The 23,332-nt window shown below is 39.2% G+C and overlaps 1 protein-coding gene across 4 annotated transcripts in view; it reads left to right on the top strand.

Moving 5' to 3' along the window:
• The first annotated feature begins 413 nt into the window (after positions 1-413).
• The window catches only part of LOC103477273 (striatin), a 31,825-nt gene continuing 8,906 nt past the window's right edge, over positions 414-23,332 (top strand). For 2 of the 4 annotated variants that reach the window (XM_008430270.2, XM_008430269.2), the window contains exons 1-7: positions 414-788; positions 14,656-14,759; positions 17,091-17,164; positions 19,976-20,054; positions 21,164-21,328; positions 22,762-22,891; positions 22,981-23,155. In XM_008430270.2, the coding sequence (XP_008428492.1) occupies positions 576-788; positions 14,656-14,759; positions 17,091-17,164; positions 19,976-20,054; positions 21,164-21,328; positions 22,762-22,891; positions 22,981-23,155 (940 nt within the window). In that variant the 5' untranslated portion in view covers positions 414-575. The remainder of the gene's footprint in view (positions 789-14,655; positions 14,760-17,090; positions 17,165-19,975; positions 20,055-21,163; positions 21,329-22,761; positions 22,892-22,980; positions 23,156-23,332) is intronic. The other 2 variants (XM_008430272.2, XM_008430271.2) reach the window with 1 other exon arrangement.

The following is a 23,332-nucleotide window of genomic DNA, read 5'->3' as shown; positions in this document are numbered from 1 at the left end:
TAAATAACACAAACTGGGCTTTGATACCCTAAATCCCACGCCACACACAAAATTCTGAATGCTTCTCGGTACGCTTGGATATCTGTATTACATTTGTTTCTGTTCATCTTATGCAATAATCAGATTTTCCGGAAAAATACTTTTGAAATGTTTAACTATCTGGATGTCATAATCATGTAAAATTAACAGAAAACTTGTCACACGTGTGATTTCACCTTTGAAGACTGAAAAGATTTTTGATATTCACATTTTAGAGGCGCCTTTATATTTAATATTACATTTTTTATTTCCATTGTAATTATTCATTTCTTTAAATGTATGCTTATTTATTAAATTGTCATACATCGATATCCGGATAGTCCGGTGAACGAATCGAACGTCCCATTCAGTCTGTTGTGGGCGTGGTCTGCTGCTGTCGTCACTGGATGACAGCTAGCTGTCAGAAAGTGAGTTCATTCCCCGAGTCGAGTAGACGGAGCCTTGTCGATAGTTTTTTATTTTTCTTTTCTTTTGCTATTGACATCTAAGTACATCAAATCGGCAAGAACGGATCAACCTCTCCACCGAGCCCGGCCATGGACGAACAGGCAGGGCCCGGCGTGTTCTTCAACAACAATAACAACTCTGTTTTAGCCGGCGGTGGGAAAGGACCGCTGCCCGATGGCGACGCTGGGGAGGCGGCCAGAGCGCAGTACAGCATCCCGGGGATCTTGCACTTCCTGCAGCACGAATGGGCCCGTTTCGAAGTAGAGAGGGCACAATGGGAGGTGGAGCGGGCCGAGTTGCAGGTAAAAAACGCAACAGCTTCAATACACGTCACGTAGTTTTGTCACTGATGATCGTTTGGTTGATTTGTGTGTTTTATATCCCGCTGAGTTTCTATGTTTGATTGTTCTGGTGACCAAGCTAGCTCGTTAGCTTTAGCTCAGTTAGCAGCGCCCCCTCACCCCCGTTCCAGCTGCACGACGGCTGTTTCCGACCTCTTTACGCTCTAAAACATGTAAACCTGCCAGATATTTAGTATACGTGATTTAAAAATTACTAATATTAAAGAAATGTCACAACAAAAACCGTAATGACAGCTAACTGCGGTCAAACTAGTTATTGTGTAGCAAGGTAAGACGGGTTCCCTGCCTTTACATATTATAGATAAACATATTGAACGTCGCCTAAATAAATTCTATTTCTTAATTATTAGCGAAAAACACCAGAATAAACAAAAATAGTACACTTTTACGGTGTTCGGATTTATTTGAGAGCCGTCTTTTACTGTTCTTGACAGTGCATGAATCAGGAGTCAGGATTGTTTATCAAGCTAGCTTCCATGCTACTGCCACTCCTGAAGAGAGGATACGGTCCTGATGGTCTTTTGTACAAGTTTTCTTCCATTTCACCCCTGTATAAATATAGTATACTGTATATTTATGCTAAGGCTAACAGATGCTTGATTACGTTTTTCTTCCTTTTATTGGAATGATAGAAACTAGGAGTTTTGTATAATAAATTAGATTAACCTGAGTGGTCGTAGTTTGGGAAGTTTGGTTTGGACAGAGGTGAGAAGTAACTCGTTACATTTACTTTTGCTTTTATGAGTAGTTTTATTACACCATACTTTTTACTTTTACTTGAGCAATATTAAGCATTGCTGTTCTTACTTGCGTAAAATCAGTTTGTTCTTCATTAAATTAAGAACAAGCAAAGTCTTGTTTGTACACAAGCTTTATTGTTCTGTTGTTTTCTATCTGCTGAGCCATTTGTTCCATTTGGAGATCAGTACACAGTACAGTAAACACTATATAATGTCTTTACCCTCTTCTAACATTACCTACTGACAGTATTGGTTTCATGAGTTTTATATTGAACATTTTTTAAATTAGAAAACATTTTTTTGCCTAAATTTGTTATGATTATTTGGTTTTCTCATCAGAATTTGCACGTACAGTTATGTTTTTCCTTCTGAAGACATCATCAGTTACTCTGTGCTTAAATAGTCCTATGCCAAAATATTTCTTATTCTTTTTTTTAGTAATATCTTGGATGACTACTTTTTACTTAAGTAAAAATATACTGAAGTAGTGCTATTCTTACTTGAATGCAATTAAACTTTTTCTATTGCAAATATGTATAGAAATGAAAGGGACAAAAAAAAGAAATGTGGGAAAAAGTATCCTGCAGTTAGAATCCAAGCGACAAAAGTCCAAAGTTTCTCACCAACTCAGATGTCAAAACCCAACATGGCTACAACGTATTCAAAGTATACCTGCAATGACACACTCTTTATTTGTCTCTCATGAACTTCTGTTAGTGGTTGTGTTGCGGTGGCGCTTCAGATGCGGAAAACTAAACTGTTGTTATCCTGGTTGTTTAGCACAGGAGTTAGCAAATCTATTATTTCCAGACCAGAATTTTACTCTTCAAGAACATTAATTTTATTTGGGATAATAAATAATTTGTGATAATATTTGCAATCCTCAAAAACTGACGGCATGGTTGGGATTGTTGTACTTTGAATTGACTAATGAAAGTCAGTTAATTTGAAAACATCATTGAATGCAATTACTATATCTGCTCTTTGATGGAACAGCTGTACCAATTAATAAAGCTTATGTAATGAAGTAGCTTAGTTGATAATGGGTATGTTTAATGTCATTGTACGATAGCTGAATAGTAGAGATGACTGATTAATTTTAACATATTTTGTGTCAAAAAAAGTCTTTATCACATGTCCCTACTTGTTCTTGGCTCATTCTTTAATGACTTTACTGCTGGGTTTTGAAAAGTCGGGAAGATCATAGAATTCTTAAACATTGCCATTTTTTAATTTTATTTTTACAAATGGACCAACAAATCACAGATCACAAAACTGTGATAAGTCATCTTTACGTGCCATATATTCATATGGTCTACATTTTATAAATCTAAGTGTTAAAGATATTGTAATGGAGCCAATCTAAAGAAGAATGGATGTGAAAAACATAAATGCTTTTACTGCCTTGTTGAATCGGAAGACAACTTTCAGCGTTTTTGGTTTTTGGAAAATTCAAACCCAGACTGGCAAATAACGGGTTAATTAATGACAGAAATGAAGTGATGCGACAATTGTTGACTTTTATGTCGAAGCTGTAGTTAACAGTATTTTTTGTTTTTTTACAAATAACTTTTAACACCATACTACTTGCATAATTAAGTAAAAATAAAAGAATTTACCAGTTTTTCTGTGTCCAATTTGATATGAAGCTCTTTATTCAAATGTCCTAAATGTTATGAAGGCTTCTGATTAAAAAGATACAGAAATGTTCAGCTGGAAATGCATGAAATTTTAACATTACTGGAACTTTGCCTTTAAAACACCATCGAATAGAAAGCCATGTTTAGGCTCAACCTGTTCTGTGATGCGTGGAACATCAGATGATAATGCCCTACTACTGTGCAAGTAGGTGCAAAGAAAATGCTTTGCATTAATGGTGTCAATTATAGCCTAAAGAAAGAAAGAAATGTTTAGAAAATGAAAATGAAGTCGGGGAAATTCTGGAGTTTCTTCCTGATGATGAAGGAAAAACAATTTATATAATAAATCATGTTTATACAGAACCTTTAGCAGCTAAAAATGACAAAGTGCTTCATAACATAATTATCTGTATTGAATCATACAGATAATTAAAAACATATTTAAAGAGAGAGGAAGGTTTTCATGTTTTCTTTTTTCCTGTTGGTTCTTATTAAGATTATTGGTGTTACTAATAATTAGCACCAACATTCTTCTCAACACCACTTCATCAGCTCACGTACTACTGGTAGAACCTGTCCCGCAGTTTGAGATGATCGGTCCTTTGTCAGGGCTCAGCTTTATTGCAATATATTGTTTAAAACCCTGATTTTTCTTTTAACTTTTGACCTAGTCGTAATTGCGCCTTTTCTGGATCCCAGACGACAGAACAGATCACCCGGCAGCGAGGGAGACACTGCATTGTTTGTACATTGATGACGTATGCCACGTTTTGACTCAGCCTCATGCAGCACTTTCAGGCTGGCTGCTGTAACTCTGCTTCCTGTCTGCTGTCATGAAATGAGCTTATCAGCAGAGCAGTCGCTGCAGCAGCGGCTCGGCTCGGGGAAGGCTGCTACTCGGCTTTGCGGGTAGTTTGTTTGTGGCGGCAAAATGGGGCGCGCTCAGTTTAAATTCTTGCTTTTGTCGCACTAAACCCTGACCGTAATTGACTGACTGTAGACCGTTACCAGCGGTTGGCTTTCTCATTATTGCTCTGTAATCCCTCTAGCTCTCCTACTGATCCCAGAAGAGACAAGTCTTTTGTCTATTATGGAAATTGGTCTTAGTCACCATTTCCTATCTTTATTTAGCACTTCCTCACAACGGTAGAGCAGGAGCAATGAAGACGGTAAAGCTTCCTTATGGGCTTCAACCTCGGGCTGCCCTTGAGGAATGCTTACATATACTGTACGTCTGTATAGAAGACGTTGGTGGATTAACATTTAGTCATTTAGTGATGAATAATGGATGACTGCACTGGACACCGTAATGGACGATGCCAAGCAGCATTTGTAGTTTTTTTTTTTTTTTTTTGTGCTCACTACTTCCTGCAGCCACATCCGATGCCCTCCTACTTTGCTACGTTAGAGTCTGAGCTGATGTGCTTGTGAAAAGCTGCTTTTCTTTTAAAATTAGAGGTTGTATTGTCAAGAAACAGCCAAAGGTTTCTCGAAGCAGCTCGCTTGTAGAAATGTTGCTCAACCAGCCTGTTAACTGGAGCTGGGAAGGGGCCACTCCTCTTTACCAGGGAGGGTTCAGAAACCCGTCTCCGTGCCATTTCTCAGTAACTCATTCATGATTAAACCCCATAGGTGTGATCTTTTCTTATCGGCTCACAGGCAAGAGCTGTAACTTGTAGTTGCAACTTTGTCCTGGTGATAAAAGTAACCATCTTTGCTGAATATTATTGTTTTATCTGAAACTGAATAGTTTTTTTTGTCTTTTATAAATAAGCATAATCAGTGGTAGTGATGGTGCCTGGTCTGTGAGGCTCACTGCCCTGCATGTTTCAGGCGTTTCCCTGCTACAGCACACCTGATTTCAGTTGATTTTTGATTAACATTGGTCTAGCTACACTACTTGCAAAAATCAGACACCTTATCCCCGATATATTGACATATTTAATGGAGATAATCCAGTTCAGAGGCCTGGATAAGACAGACAGACCGACATCAGCCCAGCGGAAGAGGGACGCCTCCAATCGAATCTGTTGGTGGTGTGTGGTTGAGTTTCTTTGCTCCTTAAGGGGATTAAGAAGGGAAACAACAACTCGGTCAAAACAAAAGCTCCCTCTGTTGTTACAGCTCTCTTAATGTTCAAACCTTGGATCTAGAATTAAATTAGAGATGCAGCAATCAGAGATTTGTGGCTTCTTTCTTCTCTCTGGGTTTTGTAAGCTTTGAGCTGTTTTGAAGAAGTTACAAGAACGACATTCAATGTGTTCTTTCCCCAGTCTCTCTGTCGCCACAAAAGCAGTTATTTTAAAACTGGATCTTCTTTGAAAACGCAGAACTTCACGTTTTAAACCGTCGTTAGTGTCTTGTTTTAGTTCTTAGCACAGCTAGGATTATACACTGCATTTTATTCCTAAAAAAATTGAGAAAAAGATCTGATTGGATGAAAATGTGACGACTCTGTTAACTGATTTGAATCAATAAAAGTTACATTTTTGTATTGTCTAAAAAACTAACATGTTTATTTTTTATGCTTGTTTTGAGGCTATAGGTTTAACTTTAGGAAATCCATTGATACGTTTTTCATCATTTATAAATTTTTTTATGTTGCTTGATAAATCATCTGTTTCTGCTTCTCTGACTTTTGATATACTCTCTTTTATATATATAAAAGTGAGTATATATAAAATATATACAGTAACATATATAAAATATGTTACTGTATTTTCCGCACTATAAGGCAAACCGGATTATAAGGCGCACCTTCAACAAAAGGCCTATTTTAAAACTTTTTTCATATATAAGGCGCATAGAATAGACGCTTCAGTTTGGGTTGCTGTACTCTATTATTACACATCCACATTTGTAAAGAAATGGTCCCCGAGTACTTTATATAGCAGGCTGCCCCAGTCATTGTTTCACTCACGATATTGTGCCAAACTGCCAAGGCGCACCGTCGGCTTTTGAGGAAATTTAAGGTTTTTAGGTGCGTCTTATAGTGTGGAAAATACGGTATATTAAATATAATATGTACTGATGACATCACTATTGTTTGTCAATTCACATAATAAACAATTCTCATTTATTATGCTTCAGAATCAATTTTAAATGTCCCAAACTTGATAAAAAAAAAAACACAAAAAAATCAGCTGGAGTAATTCCATCCAAGCATGGATTAATATTTAAAATGTCATAAATGTGACACTTTAATGCCTCTATTTGACATTCTGCCTTGCAAAGCAGACTGGAGTAGATCACGAGGATCTTTTGCACAGTTATAGATGACAGCAGAAATCATTGTTAATAATTATTGTGACTTGAAAATCAAATTTTCAATAAAATCCTGACGCAGTCAAACATTCCCACCCCTAATTTAAAATAGCGGGACTTGACCACATTGTTTTTACTGAAACAGTAAAAACAGTGCAGTGAAAATCCAGCTTTTGCTGTTTTACTGATTAGTCCCAAGACCTTTTCCAGCCTTGGGTCAGATTACGTCCCGTGAAGGCCAGCCATCCAGTGTGCCTCCTCAGCTCTTTTAGCTTTGGGGAAACCCCTCGCTCCATGGGGGTATCTCCTTGCTTGAGGTGCCCATAATCAGACACCAAGAGAAGGTTGAAGGTGACTCAGAGTGCGAGGCGTGGATTTATCCTTTGCAGTTTGATTCTCCCTCTTAGCTCTGCAGAAAGCTGCATGGAGCTCTACCACCATCATAGTTGTATTTACGTTTTACAAATAGCAAAGCCTGAAGCATAATTATCCCAGCGGTTCAGCTGCGTGCATCAAACCGTGCACATATGCACACTGTGGCATTCAGAATGGTAGAGAAGGGAGTCACCGTCATTCCTCGGTTGATACCGTGTCCACCCGCTCGCTGCGGGTTGTTTTTTGCTCTATAGCGTGCACCTATTGCCTGGCAAAGCTTAAAAAAGGCTCTCGTTTCCTGATTTAAAAATAGCATGGTGGAAGTGCTGGTTTGTCACCATATCCTTGTCCTCAGATAAGAAGTTACTCCAGCTGATCTAAAATTCTCCTGGGACGATAGTGAGTAGTTTTAAGAAGGGTTTCCTTGTACGACGGCGCTCTTTAGTTAGCTGTGTTGCTAACTAAAGCATCTTCCTCCAAGCTTTGCACCAGAACTGACACCAGAGCCGTTTCACTCTGCTGCCGAGATGCCTCGCTGTCAGCTCGTTAATTCCCCTCTCCTTCCTCCATTCACACTTAACAGCCTTCATCTGGTTACGCGGGCATGCCAGTGAGTCGCCTGCCCGCTCCGGTTTTAAGCTGATGCGCTCGTAAGCTAAAATAGTCGTCCCAGATCTATTTTTGGTTTAAATGTTTTCCTTTTTTTTTTTYTTTTTTTTTTTTTAAGGAAATAATGAATTTTTCATTACTTTTCTTTTAAAAGTTCCACAATAATGTACCAGTCGGCTTAGGTTGGTACTCATTGTGATTTATTTTTAAAGATGGCTGCACAAGTTTAAATGCATCAACAAAACCATGCATTTTTGTACAGGCTGCTGTTAGAACCAGCAGCCTCCTTGGCATGCATATTTTTTGTATCAAAGATGCTACTCTGAGCTATCTTCATTTATAAGCCAAAAGAAACCTTAATTGCTCTCTAATTTGTCCTAAGTCATCTTGGCTTATCTTCCAGTTTAGGGTCTTATCAGTTTCTGTAGAAGCTGGAACCTTGGAGTGAGTCATGCCGGGTAGTTATAAAAAAAAAATCAGTCGTATGTTTCTCTTTGCCAGCAGGTGGGTTGCATAATTTTTTGTTGTCCTGTAAGCTCTTACATCACGCCTTTACTTGCACACACAGTGAGGAAACTCTCTCAGGAGCAAAATGAACTTTGAGTGCAAAGAAAACCCATGATTGGAGGAGTGGAAATCTGATGGTGGAAGGCACAACGACGCAGTTCTGAGCCGTTTCTGTCTAAGGATTTTCTCTGGTTCGTTTTCAGTGTTGTGCAGGATAGCTGAGAAGAAATGAAAACCCGAGTGAGAGCAGCTCACCGTGTCAGCCTCTGTCTGTCTGAAATCCATTACTTGTGGACGTGAGCCGGGTCAAATTTCAGCATTTGAAGCCATCTTGCCCTGTAATCTATTTTGTGGCAGACATACTTTGAACACTGGATTAAACTAAGTAATTCCAGAATATGCCTAAATGAAAAAAAAAAAAGAGTCACAGACCAAATTATAACATGCTTAAGTCTTGCATATGATTTATTTAAATTTTATTACACGGCAGACCTCTGCCTGGCTCAGTATTCCCCTTGTCACATATTTTTCTGTGGAATGCAACTCCAAATTATTTCTGTAAAATTAATCTTTTTCTGGATTTCTTTTGTGGAGCATTGAAAAGAAAATGTCAAACTTGAAAAAAGGAGGAATGACATTTTTTTCTCTGGAATGTTTATATTTACAAATTATGTAAAAAACAAAAAATTTAACAGAAAAGGTTTCTAACTTGATGACAAGAAAAAGTAAAATATTCAAAATGCCTATGAAGACTTTTCACAATTAGAGAAATTGCCTCTGGTGTGCTTCTAAAAGTTACAAATCTGAGTCAAAAGTCATTTAATGTAAAGTTCCATGTTCTCTCATTGCAAAATGTCAACGTTTAAGCTCAGAACCTCCTATCTGCTGGATTTTTCCTCTTTTGCAGATGTCACATCAGATGATGAGAACAAGGAAGGCTGATCATATCCAGTCTGTCAGCATAGAAAGAAAAAAATCACGCCCTTCCTTGTAATGGAAAGAAAAACCCTCCAGTCAGGTTCACTGAGAACAAGCTGAAACTCACATCCACCATTTCATTTTCTCAGATTCATTCTGCTCTTTGGTCGTGGCTGTATGGTTGTAATTTGAAGTTATAAGAGAAAAGAACATGACTGTAACCAGACCACAGCAGGCTCCTGCCTCGCCTTGTTTCGCAGCTTTCTTCTCTCTGTTGCTACTAGTGTAAAGGCATGCGTGGAATGCACTTGGCTGGTTATCAGGTCAGTCATCGTTTTGCTTGGTGCTCTGTGAGCGTAAAGCGGTGGTAACTGAATGGCGCTTCGTTTGCATTGTAAATATGAGATTTGCACCAGCACCCTCCTTTCCTTCTCCCAGTTTGCGGCCAGTGGGGGACAGCATGTGTGACCATTTTGTTTGTGTGGATTTCCCACAGTTGTGAACTGGATTTCTTTTCTGAATGAAGGAAGCGCTCTGTCCAGATTAAATGGACTCATTGTGTCAGAGCAGACGTCAAGATGATGCCGGATATATCTGGTTGTTGGGGAAATGTCGGACTTTGAATCAGTGGTTTTATATAAACTTAGCATTTACATTCTTTGCTCTTGTTTTTTGTCTTCCAGTTGCATGAAATAAATGGCTAAACTCAGGTGAGAAACATACATTTCTAGCAACAGGCAGCTTTTTCTTTAAAAGGTTTTATTATAGTAAAAAAAAAAAGATGAATAATTTTACCACTTTGCACTAAACCTGTTTATTCTGACTGCTTTTCCTCCCAGAGTAGCGCTGGGTCGATGCATCAGACAGACTGAGGGGCCCTTATCCAGCAGAGCAATAATGCAGTCAGTGTGAGGCAGGGAATTAAACGCTTCCTGTGTCTCTTTATGTCCAGAGTTGACTCATTACATTCTTCCCGAGGTTAATGTTTGATAGAAGCGAGAAACCGAGCCAGAGACTCACAGAGCCACACTCTTCTTCTTTATCTCTGGAAAGGCAGTACGCCAAATGGCTCCCAGTCCAGCGCTTCATGTGGACGAGGAAGTGGACGTTCAGCTCCATCGATGCAGACGCAGTTTCATCTACAGCTGAAAAAGCTTTCTTATGTGTAGTTTTGATAAAGACTTGGCTCACATCGATAATGTGTGTCATTGTTTTGTTTTTCCTACTTTTGATCGCTGCTTTCAGACGTGTCTCTGTGCACAGTATGACAGAAGAAGCTGGTGCGAGGTTTATAGCAAGTTGTTTGGTAGCCTGGAAAATTACTTCCTGGGTTTATGCTGGGTTACATTTGCCTTTAAATGCTGGAGCTTGTTCGTTTGGAATGATGTCACAGGCGAGTCGACTGCGGCGCGAGCAGGAGATGAGATTCTCGATGCAGGATAACCCGTATTTTAAAATATCACGGTGCCACAGGAGGAAACTTGCAGTTTAAAACCAAATTGTGATCTAATTGCTCTTGTTGAAAACACCTTCAGCCAGCAGTGCACATCGGTATCTGGATTACTCTGTGCTGCACAGAGCTGAAGAAAACTCCAGTCACTCCGGCAATTTCTCAAGATGAGAAATTAAGGTTACTGCTTTATGCACCAAGAAGTGTTGTGGATAAAAGAAAAAGAAAGGGATAGTCAATTTCTGTAGAAAAATAAAAATAAAAAACCTCCAAATATTTTTTCTTTCTCAAGAAAAAAAATGTCATACTGTCTGATGTCAAAAAATCATACATTTAAGTCAAGAAGGAAAATGTATATGATTTAAACTAAAAATAAGGTATTCTGACATTACAGACCTGGACATTTGAGACAAAAATATCAGACGTTTTCTAAGTTTTACGTGTTCAACTATAAAGATGAACATCTGGATATTTTCCAGAGTGTAAAGAGTACATCCGAGTGCTTCCCATGTCATAACATCTCACAGGCCACAAGGTTTTGTCTTTGATCATGCTAATTTCTTGCTAATTAAGACAGGTTTATTCTTGTATCTATGTGAAATTAATGTAGAAATTTCTACATTTTTTTGGAGGGAGATTTACTCCAAAAACAAAAAATTACATTTGTTTTTCTTTTCCTCACATTGGCCCTAATAAATGCTCCACTCTAATTGTAACAGTAAGCTGTCTAACATCAACTAATACAGCAGAAACATGTCCACTGATAAGAAATCAAGTGGTTCTGATTTGATGTAGAGCTGCTACACAATATAACAGGGATTCATCACTATTACTAGTACAAATGACTGACAAATATTGAATCAAAGCAAAGTTATTTAATTTTCCCTTCGTTTATACAGTGACTACCTGTAATATGCAACCCTTTGGTCTCCATGTCTGTAGATATTTGTGAGCGACATGCTGAAGATCATTGAGAATGAAGAAAAAGAAAAGATAACATAATCAAAATATTCAGCAATATCACATTCTAATTGCCCTAATACCTCCATGCTATAATTTAATGGCATTTCTTACAGTAAATGTCAAAGAGGTTATATTTTAGTTTGTCTTGCTCCATGTTTTTGAGAGGAAAGTCAGAAATCCGAGTGGTTTTCTGCTGTAGTTATGGTTCTTTGTTTTTGTCTGTTTTGTTTTATATATTTTTTTCGTTTTCGTGAGGATTTGTTACAAATACAAAATCAGAATTTGCAACCCAGTACCAACTGTGTAGAAAACAGGAGTACAATAATGTAGATGCAGCGTGACCTACACTTTCAAACGTTAGCGGCTTGCTGAATGAAATATCCTTCAACCTAACATGGACAGGTATTTGATTATTGTCGTCGAATACAACCAAGAAGGCACAAAAAAAACCCATCCTGGGTTTGTAAAAGAAACAAAACATAACCCGACAATTATCCTAATGAGGTTGCTGTTAGGACCACTTTAAGCTTCCAGAAACTCTCCTCCCCTCTGATAATTGGATTTCAGCCTTTTTAGCCAGAGTGATTTATTTACAGACTCTCAAAGTCCAATAAAAACAGTGAGAAATTGAGTGGAGTGGAACAGTTTGATCTGTTCAGGCCTAGTTTCCTATTGTCGTATTGTTGTTCCCTTCCCTCACTTTTTAAAGGTGATGCAACAAAGTAATCAAACCCCTGACTTTATTTGCCATCCTTTCAACCATTGTATCTCACTTAGTAAATATAATCGGTGCCTCTTGATGACATTTATCTGATTTAAGCTCTTCTGATGTTGGCACTGGTTGTTAAGAGGTTGCATTAATGCTGCTTATTTGAACCACATCATAATAAACTCAGCTAAGAGTAAATCCTCATAAACTGGATTGAGTAAAGAGCTTCAGATTGTAGAAATGTGGTGGGTGAAGTGGTGAAAGATCCACTCTGCCTCTCCGCATGTGATCGGTGCCAAATACTCCACTGTTTACTCTGTCAAACTGAGTGCCAGCAGTTATAATAATCCTGGTTGAACTGGAGCTGCTTCAGGAAGGTTGTTCAGAGGGCAGTCCTGTTCACTGAATTGTGACGGCGTTGTGAAGATGCCCATAGTCGTTGGAGGCAGACTGAGCTGCCGTGACTCATTTCTGCAGGCGGCAACTGTTACTTGTGAGTGCTGTGGAAGTGTGATGCAGCCTACTCATGCTGGCACCTTCTGCATTTTGAGGCAAGCTGAAGGAAATTTGTGTGTTTATTCTCCCTTTAGACAAAATTTGATTGTCGTGTTGACGTTGGACAGAAGCTTGGCTCGTTGTGCTTGTTGGTGATCTTGTCAGATGGATTTTAAAGGAGGGATTTTGATGGAGAACAACAGCATACACTCCTCTTTTTTCCTTTGGCAGCTTTTTGCCTCAATGATGCATGATAATTTTTGCGTGTTAACTGATATTTTTGTTTGTTTTTTTTACTTAAAATCTACAATTTCCTAAAAATAGTATTTTTAGGAAATACTATTAAATCTTAACACCTTACAACCTCAAACTTTAATATGTATTTTGGGGATTTTCTCTGGGGAAAAAATGGAACACAGATTGAGGAAAATTGTGCATCCTTTTCTCTTTCTTAACAAAAATCTTAAGCTTGCATTATAAACATATTTCCTGGTACCCAAGTCAATGCTTTGTAGGACCATATTTCACTCAGTTATGTCCAGATGTGTGCTTTCTCCAATGCAGCTGATTCAAATTAGTTAATTACTTTCTCAGCATGCCAACAGATTCTGCAGAGCTATTAATGTGATTCAGGAGCTGAGAAACGTCTTAAGACCAGCAGAACACCGGCCTTTGAGGACACTACTCATCTAAACCAATCTGTTGTAGCTCCGGCTGTATGTTGAGGGTTGTTGTCCTGCTTCCGTCCCAGTCTCAAGTCGTTAGCAGCTCATAAAAGACCAACCTTTGTAGTGTTATTGTTCCTACATCTTTTACATGTAAGCTAAAAGTTCCAATTTTGTCCCGAGCAGAGCGTCGTCTTCCATATGTCGGCTGTGTTTGCTACATGTCTCGTGTCAAACTGTTTCAACTAGACTTCATATTACTGGGTGTCTTTAGGTAGTGTTTTTTTTCTTGCTGGACATTTCTGTCAGGTAAAAGTTTGAATCATATGCAAACAATCTTCATTATAATCTGTGACTACCGCTAACTAGCTTCTATCTAGCTTTTTTTTTTTTTTGCCTCCATCCACAATTTGCTACACTTCATTGTATTGCAGCAAGTTTCCCCAACCATCTCCTTTATTTTTAGATTTTTCTGTTTTAAAATTCATTCAAGGTAGCATTTAAAAAGTCTTAAATTTGACTTCATGCAATCTGCAAATGACTTTCTTTAGGAAAATGACTTCAGTTGTTTCACTTTGTAATTACGTGACTTCTGAAAAAAGTTAGCTGCGCAAGTTTTTATTTAGGAGCAGCATTGTAAAGGGGAGTGTATAAGAGTGTAATCCATAGACGTCCCCCTTCCTTTTGTTGGTCTGGTCAGTAAAATACAATGAAGTTTGAAGTTGTTATATCACAAAATAGAGAAAAGTTCAAGGACTATAATTACACTATATATTTAGCCAAAATAAAAACTGTATATAAAACGTTGTTATTGATTTATTAATCTTTTATATTTTTGACACAGACTAGGATAGGAAGTAAAAAAATAAGATGGAGAGTAAAAATAAAATGGTTGTATCAAAGTGAACTTGGATGCATCATTCTATCCATTTGCTGACATGCAAACCTTCCAGTGATTTATGACGGTAACGTTTAAAATCCCTGTGATTCTGCTTTTTGGTAGCTTTCTGCAAGAGCGCTGGACTGTGCTTTGGAGCGCACCCCACTATCGATCTAAGTGGCCATGCTTCTGTGTGTCCGAGTGTGTGTGGTACCCGGCAATGTAATGTAATGCTGACTCAGACTGAGTTCGCTGACAGCTGCTGCCTGTTACTGAAGAGAGATGGGGATGCGAGGAGGGAGAGGGATGACTGGCGTGTGGGAAGGTGTGAGGAGGTAGATTTAAATAGAATAGGCTTTTTATTTCCCATCATGCCACACATTTTTATCTGAGACTATTCTATTTCAATCTTGACATAAGAGGGTGTTTTTTAGATGTTCCCTGATGAAGGTTTTCTTTGTAGTTAAGGCTTTGTATGAAGCTGACTCTTACCTAAAGTGCAAAAACTTGCTTCTATTATTAGAAAATATCCACCGGAAATGTTTTAGTGCTGTAGTGTAAGTTGACAGTCCTTTTTATTTTGTGTTTTCAGGCCCAGATTGCCTTCCTGCAGGGGGAGAGAAAAGGCCAGGAGAACCTAAAGAAAGACCTCGTCCGGAGGATCAAAATGCTGGAGTACGCACTGAAGCAAGAGAGGTGAGTGAACCATTAAACATCTGAGCTAGTTCGCTTCAGCTGCGGTGTTTCTGTGTTCTTTAAATAACCCACTATCACTATCAACGAAATCTGTAAAGAGATACCAGGCCATTAGTCAACAAATCAGCATCAGATTCTGAGACCACAACTCCTGTAGCAGTGCAACTCCGCTACAGGATTTTACATCTAACCTGAAGAATTTCCAGTTTCCAATTTCCTATCGCTTCCTGCTTTGTCTAGTTGCTGCTTTCGCATCGGACAGAACCAGGTGTTGGAACTGAGCAAGAGTTGGTGTGAGATTTTTATGGGATAACCCGAGTAAAAATACCAATATGCTTTAATAAAACTTTTTAAAGCAGCAACTCGGCATTTATTTGTTGTGGTGGTAAAACATAGTTTACATGTGTTGATAGTTATCAAATTGAAGACGCAGCAATCAGTTGGCCATAAATTAGAATCAGACAATCTTCTTCTTTTGTGCCTCATTGCTGGTTGTTTGATTTCAGTCTGTTGTGGCAGATGGCGGTTCACACTGAACCAGGTTCTGGTTCTGCTGGACGTTTCTTCCTGTTAAATGGGGGGTTTTCTTTCCACTGTTGCCACATGCATGCTCGGTGTGAGGGATTGTTGTAAAGCAAACAAGTGATTGTCTGCTGTCGCTATATGCTTGATCAGGAGGAGTGAATGCTGCATCTGAGTGACTTTATTCATCCCTTATATTGGTATAGAAAGTAGTGAAAAAGATTTATGCCATCTCAATAAACAAAGGAGAAATCATAATTGACGTTCCACTTTTGAAGGTAAATCTGTTAGGCTTCTTTTCTGCACTCAGACTACAATTCTGACTGCTTCAAAAAAAAAATGTTTTGTATAATTAAAAGATTACTTCAAACCTAACTATGTCAGGGGTATGAATAATTTCAGGCTTAGCTGTAGCAGGGTGTTTATTTGTTGCAGTTTGGGATTTTATTTAGGCTTTCACCAGCCTAATAACATGCTGCCTGTTGTCCTGACATGGTGAAGCCCTGGTTTGACATACTGATGTTGTTGTTGTCAAATTCATTGCGCAGAACAGCCAATCAGGGAGATCTCTCTGACACGCCTGACATGAAGTCAACATGTTAGATTGATTGTAGAAATCAGAACAAAAACATCGAGTACAGGTGGAGGTGTTCGACACCTAAAACAGAAGAAAAGATGGGGAGAAGTTGTACTTCACATATGAGTTCTTGGTTACTAAAATAATTCAGACGGAGTGACTGCATCAACGTTACAGTTAGTTTTTGAAAGCGTGTGATTTAAGGTTGTGGTTTTCTCTCCAGCGTTAACCGCTCCCTCACTCATCTACACAGGATGTTCATGACTTCTTTGTGGGTGATGTTAGAGGTCTGAAACTGTAAATGACATCCATCCTGAGGAATCCCACGAATGCAAAGCGTTGCTGACGCAGGCGTAGCCAGGCACGTCAGATAAGGCGGTATCAAACTCCAAACCTGGAGTAGGGAGTAAATGTAACTTGTGTTAAATTTACTTTTACATCAGGTGTTTTTGTGAGATCTCGCAGCGGGGAGATTAAATGAATAAAATCCTCAACACAACTGTGTCAACTGAGTTTCGGGATGGATTTTTTTTTTTGCCCCGTCATTCCCCCGGGTCGGCTCCAGTTTTAGTTAATGTTTGGCTCTGAGGCACGTCGTCATGGGTTGTTCAGCGTACGATCGTCCTCCGTCTGTTAACATCCTATTTTTATCTACTTAGCCTCACTGAGATGACTGCAGGCCTTCCCTCAGGAGGAACCCTTAACCCAGAAATACTACCACTTCTCCTGGTTGCTAAGCAACAGGTCACGTCTCCGAGGGTGTCTTGAAAGCAATTTCAGAAATGGCTTTTTTGAGTGTGGGATGTGCCCTGTTTGAAATGGCTTTAATTTTAATGAGGTCGCTTCCTCTGGATCGTCACAGTGCTGGATGGAGGGGGCTGCTAAGCTAAAATGTTTTCTTCTGTTGTCAGTCGGCCTCAGCTGGGAAAAACGCAACACTTCCTGCTAATAATATGATGTATAGCTTTGTTTGTCGTGATACGTAAACTTGAAAACTGACTCCAGCAAAATAACATTTGCAGAAATGTCTGTTTGCTTTTAAACCATGTAGATGCCAAAGAAGCATTGAAGTAAATATATTATGAAGACATAGTTTAATAATTACTCATTAAATTGATCAAGTAACACAAAACAGGGTTCAAAGTACGGACAATTATTAATGTTTTCCTGATTTTATTGCCAGTCCCACGTTTTCACTCTTTTTTTTTTCTTTTTTTTATTTCTGCTTTCAGAGCAAAGTACCACAAATTAAAATACGGGACGGAGCTAAATCAGGGCGACATGAAACCTCCAAGCTACGACTCTGGTAAGTTGACAGAACCTCTAAATCACTGGTTGCTGAGCTCATACATACCTGGGGTGACACCATCGTGGCACATGTAAAAGGCTGCATTCATGTCGGATCTTGTTCATCTTTGTGCATTGCTTCACAGCGTCCTTAACCTTGGAATTACGAAAGAGCAATTGTTGCAGATGTAGAAGAGAAAAAAAAAGGCCTGAGAAATGAGAGTTTCAAGCAGTCACGACAGATTGCCAAAGATTTGCTCACCTGAATTAAACTTCTCAGGTTTTACTCATCTCTGACGCTATGCACCTTTCAACTATTTAGTTATTCCTTTTTTCTACACTTTGTTTTTGCTCCAAGCACTGAAATGATTACATCTGAGAAAAATCGAAAGCTCTCCACTGGAAGCTTGTCTTTGTTATTCTTTAATCCACCGAGCTGTCGGCAATTTTACAACATTTATAAGTAGAAAACAGCTTTCATGAAAGGGTTCACAGTTTGCTTTGTGGATTATTTGTGGAGTATTGAGGACATTATTTTTAGAGCTTAAAATTATTAAATTTTTTTTTATTGTAATTGAGCTGAAACAGTAGGTTTAATAAACCTATTGACTAGTGAGCCACGGTATATTTTTAGTTGATGAACAATGGAAACACGAGCACTAAGAGCACAACACCTGCTTCTTATTTTATTCTGGTTTTATCGGCTCCTCGTGTTCGAGCCATCAGCCCGGATAGCGATGCTTCCTCTCTTCTCCGCTCATCTCTATTCATGAGGAATGTTCAAAGCACAGAACCCTTGAAGTGTTGATGATTTGGAGAAGGTGAAGAAGAGAGGTGTTGGATGAAAGAGGGGGAGAAAAGAGAGAGAGCTGGGAGGCGTTACTGGTTTGGTGGCTCGTCTGCCAGCCCATCACCCTCTGCGTTAATTCTGACCCAGTTTTTGAGACGTCTTCACTTCCGTCTGCCCCTCAACATGTCATCTTCTACAATGTAGAATCACATTTTCTGTGTTTGAAGATTTATTTCTTTGGAAGATTGGGATTTTTTTGCACCATTACGCTCCTTGGGTTTCCAGTTCAGAGTGACGGTAGCACACCCAAGAACTACCTGTTTTTTTGTTTTTCCTCGCACTAGTGTGTCTACAGCTTATATTTATTTCGACTTTGATTTCAGGTAAACTCACAGAAGGAGTGATGGGAATAAAAGCCAGTTTTTTTTTAGATATTTTCTATCATTTATATTGTTTGTTCTAAGGAAACAAACTAATTGAGTTTGGTATAAAAACATCGGAGGTTAAGTTTCATTCATGTGGCCCAGCTATACTACAGTACGAATCCCATAAACTACAATTATTTTTCTTGGGATTTTATGAGATGAAGCAACAAAATTAAGCATAATATGTAGCTTAAGGACAATAATATGTGGATTTGCAAAGGTTTTTACCAGTAAATATTAGAATATTTGTCAGCTGCATTGACATTTATATCTCTAACGAAACTCCAAATTACCTTCAGAAATAAACTCCACCTTCATCCAATTTAATTTTAGTGTAGATGCAGTTGTTCAGTGAAGTCCCAAGAGATTTGTTACAGAACAAAACGACCAGAAGTGATAATATCCTGCAACTTTTAGATGCATCCCTTCTCCAACACAGCTGAATCAAATGACTCGTTAACCGGCCTCTGCAGAGCTGAATAATGTGTTAATAAGGGAATTCGGGTGTTTTGGAGGATAGTACCTTTTGAAGATTAGACTTGGTCAACCTCGATGAAGACTAAGGAACACACCAGATAACTCGGGGATAAAACTGCAGAAATCCACCTGGCGCCACAAATGAAGAAGGCAATAAAAAGTGCTTCACCGTTTGCCACAACACAGCAAACTTGCGGAAAAACCTGCTCTGTCGGAGACCGATAAAGACTGGAGCCTGGGGCCGAGGTGTGCCCTCCAGCAAGAGAGTGACCCTAAACATGCAGCCAGAGATAGTTAAATGCTTTAGAATATGCAGGTTTCTTACAGGTGCTTGGAGTCCTTCAAAATGCTTGAATGTCAATTAGGCGTTTTCAGGTTTTGAAAAGTGCTTCTATATAAAAGTCTTTTAACTGCTCAGTTTTGTAATAAATTGCAATCTGACTAAACTCGAATGTCCGTTTCCAGATATTCGAACCTGCAGCTCCGCAGACCTGCAGCTGTAATTCCGGTTAAAGGTGGTTCTGCAAAGTATTGACTCAGGGCGTCCTGATAGAAGTAAACAACACACTTTAGAGTTTATGGTTCTAACAAGACAATATGTGGAGCTCAGATGTTGATATGCTTTTACGAGACGGTCTGTGTTATTTATGTTTATTTGCTCCTCATCGAGGACTGTATTTCCTTCTTGATGAAGACAAAGCTTGTGTTTCGTTGCTGCTGACATCACTCGTCTTTCTAGTGTTTCATGGTAATCGGGTGGAGCACAGATCAGTTATCCGAGTTTTGACATTACGAGTCAGATGCTTTGTTTTACTTCAAGCTGTTGTCTCAACGGTTTCTGCTGTCTTTGTCACACAACAGTTCATCTGTTAGAATATAAATATATGCGATTATGTAAATTTGAAACTATGTTAGGTTAGGTTTGGAGTCCCAGCTTTTACAGATCAAAGAGACAAATGTTTCCTGTTCAACTGGATTTGACATTTGGTTTTATTAAGTTGCTAAAGAATGTGCGTCGTCTCTAGAGTGCAGCGATGCAGGAATGCTCTCGCTGTTTGCTCAGTGGAAGTAATGTCAGAGGCTTGTTCGTCTGTGTTGTTTGTGAAGCTCTGATTTGTGTCTCTCTTCTCTCCTTCAGACGAGGCCAACGAGAACGATTCTTCTGGATCACTTAACAATCAGCTGTCCTGGAAACATGGCCGGCAGCTCCTCAGACAGTACGTACACAAGCTCTTCCAGTCCAAAACAAACCGAATGTGTTTTTAAATTAAATGAAAAGCCTGAGATTACGGGGCTAAGGAGCCGCTCTTTTCAGGCAAGCAGGTTTTGTGACATTTGTTGCCCGGCCAGCTGTGGCCAAACAGAAGAAAACAGAAGAAAAACGATGGTGAACAGCGCCCTCACATGGACAACTGCAGTCATCACTAAATCTGTGTCTTCCTTAGACGTTCCCTGTTTGTTTAGAGGGTGGTTATTACATTGCTCTATAAAGTCTGTGAGTTTTGACATCATCCCTGCAGCTTCGCTCCTTATCTGCCCCAACATGCCGGCCGATGAAAGGAGCCATTTTACTCAGCAGTCTGTGTGAAGCGACGGATCAATAATGTGCCAAAACACCCTCTCCTCGCCCCCCCATTCCCTTTCTATTAGTCACTCACTCACTCAGATTGCGAAGGCTTATCCTCCATTGCTGTAGGGTTGGTGTAATATTTGATGAGAAGCTTGTTTTGCTGCAACAGAACTGACGGCATGAACAAAACCACTGAGAGATGAACAGACTCTATGAGGAGTAACATGCTTTTCACATCTTTTAGTAAACTCGTGTACAAAAAACATTTAATTTAAAGCAACAGTATGTAACATTTTGCAAATTTATTAAAACTGTCACCGTGTCTTGACAGTCTAATATGAAACAAATAATTTGTGAAAGACCTCCTCCTCCACCCTGACCTCGTGTAGTCACTGCTAGAAGTGCTAATGGCGAAGAAACAACTTACCGTCACAGGAAAGCTGTCTATCTGCCGTCACTGGTGGCCATGCTAATTAATCATAAAGTCATGGATGACCAATAAGAAATTACCAGGAGGGGAAGTAAATGTGTTCTGCACTGTAAAGAGGGGTTGGCAGTGTGGTGGTCACTGTTTCTACTGAGGACTGGAGCAAGAAGAGCCCTCACAGCAGTGCCATCTATCTGCAAGGAGGCACCGTTTCAGGCTGGAGGCCAGAATAAACTTTACTGTGGGCTGCAGATGAAGAGAAGTTTGGGTTTTTTCTGGGTTTGATTATTTTCTCTGTTTTCTAAACTCCTTTTCTACCTTGTGTGCAGGTACCTGCAGGAGGTGGGTTACACAGACACCATCTTGGATGTAAAGTCGCAGAGGGTTCGAGCCCTGCTGGGCCTCGCCGGCGATGGAGCCGGCAAGACTGGAGAACGGATGAGCACGGAGCCTTCGGTCAACGGGCCGAACTCGACACCAAAGGGGACCAGAGGGTGAGTATACGCCAGTAATCGTGCATCCGTTGAGGACATGCTGTGAGATAATCAGTTTTAAGGAATCTCAGAGTGCAGAATTGATCCTTAGGCTGAAGTGTTTGTTTATCTAGACGTGCCTATCTATAGATCTGTTTGTTCTGGGACAGAGCGGAGCTGGACCGTCCCCTCCAGTTGGCTGCAGACAGATGCCCAGCTCCTCTCTGCGGAGCTGCAAACGCACTTTATTCTGCTGTATTGTTTCAGTTTCATTATTTGCTCCAAGCTGCAAACATTTAGTTTAGAACAGCTCTTTCCAAGAAGCATCCTCCCATGTCCTTCATGCTTTTCTTTCAGTTTCTTTTTATGTGATCAAGCGTATTACAAAACATCTCAGGAAACTTTGATCTCTGCGGTTTACGTTGCAAACAACTTCCAGATAATCAGTGTTTTGCTCTTTGTGCCGCCTGACATTCCCAGTTGGGACTGGATTAGTGATTCTATATTTATTTTGATTATTTAGTAATGTCTTTCTAATTGTCCTTGTTAACATGAATACATAGTGTAATGTTTATATTAGTTTATTTAAATCTTGCCTGCTCTCACAGCTCCTTCCCAGCACTAAACAACAATTGTAAATAAGAAATTGTTCTTAATCTGTCCTGCGTGATTTAATAAGGGTTAAATAAAGATGTAGCTGATGATTGTCTTACACAAAAATGTGTAAAAAATTTTAATTGAACTAAAAACAACTTGCAAAAAGAGAAATGAGCAAAATTTCTTTATATCAGATTCACAATGATACACACATCTCTGCCCTACTAATGACATCTGATGACTTTATATATTTAATTAAAATACTGCAGGTTTTGATTATTTATATATGTTTATTTAAATAGTATTTTTGTGCATGGTTTGGACACCACTGTCTTTATGATTCTTGAAGGTGTTGCATTTAAATCTTAAAGATTTTTAGAAGTCTTAAACACAAAAAAATAATTAGTATTATTTTTATTTATATATTTTTACACAAGGCTCTGATTTTAAAAATTAGATCCTGAAAGCTGCTAAAGGGAAAGTTAGAAAATTAGATTTTGACATTCTGATTAATTTTGTCCTTGCGTTATCATAGAATGTTATAGAGTACGGTTATCAAGGTTCAAGTTTCTCCATCGTTGTAACTCAGGATTTTCTAACTTGGACTTTTCCGTATGACTAGCATCACTTTCAAAACATGGAAACATGTTTTTTTTTTCTTCTAATTTTAAGCATAAAATTAGTTGCGCTTGATATTGTCTAGGCTAAATTGTTAAATAAAACTCTGACTCGGTTATTGCTCGACCATGTTGATGTGTTGGTATAAATAAAAAGCCTTGGGGTCGTGTAAATCAAATCCATGAGCGCTGACAAGTGTTTTGGAAACTGTTTTGATAAAAATACTTTTGTCTGTGCAGAAAAGCTGAGCTTTCCGACACAAGCGCTGTGCTGGAGGCCTTCAAATTCATTGAGAATGCAGACTTTAGTGATGAAGATGAGGAGGAGGACAGCGACGGGAAGGACAGGACTAATGTGGAATCCAGGACTGTAAGAAACTGGTCTACCTTGATACGTCAAAACAGTCTAGTTTGGTCCAAGATGTTTGTGCAGAGTAAAGAAAATAAACTCTTCCTCAGATTGTGCGAAAGAAGCCCTCGTCGTCGTCGTCGTCGTCATCATCTCCAGCCAGTATGGACACCAGTGAGGACCCCGACACAGAGGAGGCCCTGAAGGGCTTCGACTTCCTGTCGAATCCTGACGAGATGGACACTTCATCAGAGTCCCGGGGGACCGGAGACGGCACCGACTGGGGTGAGACTGAGACGCCAGAAACACAGCCGCAGAGTCAACAACATGAAAAACAGATGAGAACACATCACTTATTGTTTGATGCAGTTATCTTAAAATGTTTCCTCTAACAGTTTGGTGATGTTCCTGGAGTCTTCATTCATAAATCACGCTGTGGTCATGAACCATGACATGAGGACT

This window comes from Poecilia reticulata, linkage group LG15 (genome assembly GCF_000633615.1).
Source record: "Poecilia reticulata strain Guanapo linkage group LG15, Guppy_female_1.0+MT, whole genome shotgun sequence".
Lineage (NCBI taxonomy): Eukaryota > Metazoa > Chordata > Actinopteri > Cyprinodontiformes > Poeciliidae > Poecilia > Poecilia reticulata.
This window is presented reverse-complemented; position numbering and strand designations above follow the sequence as displayed.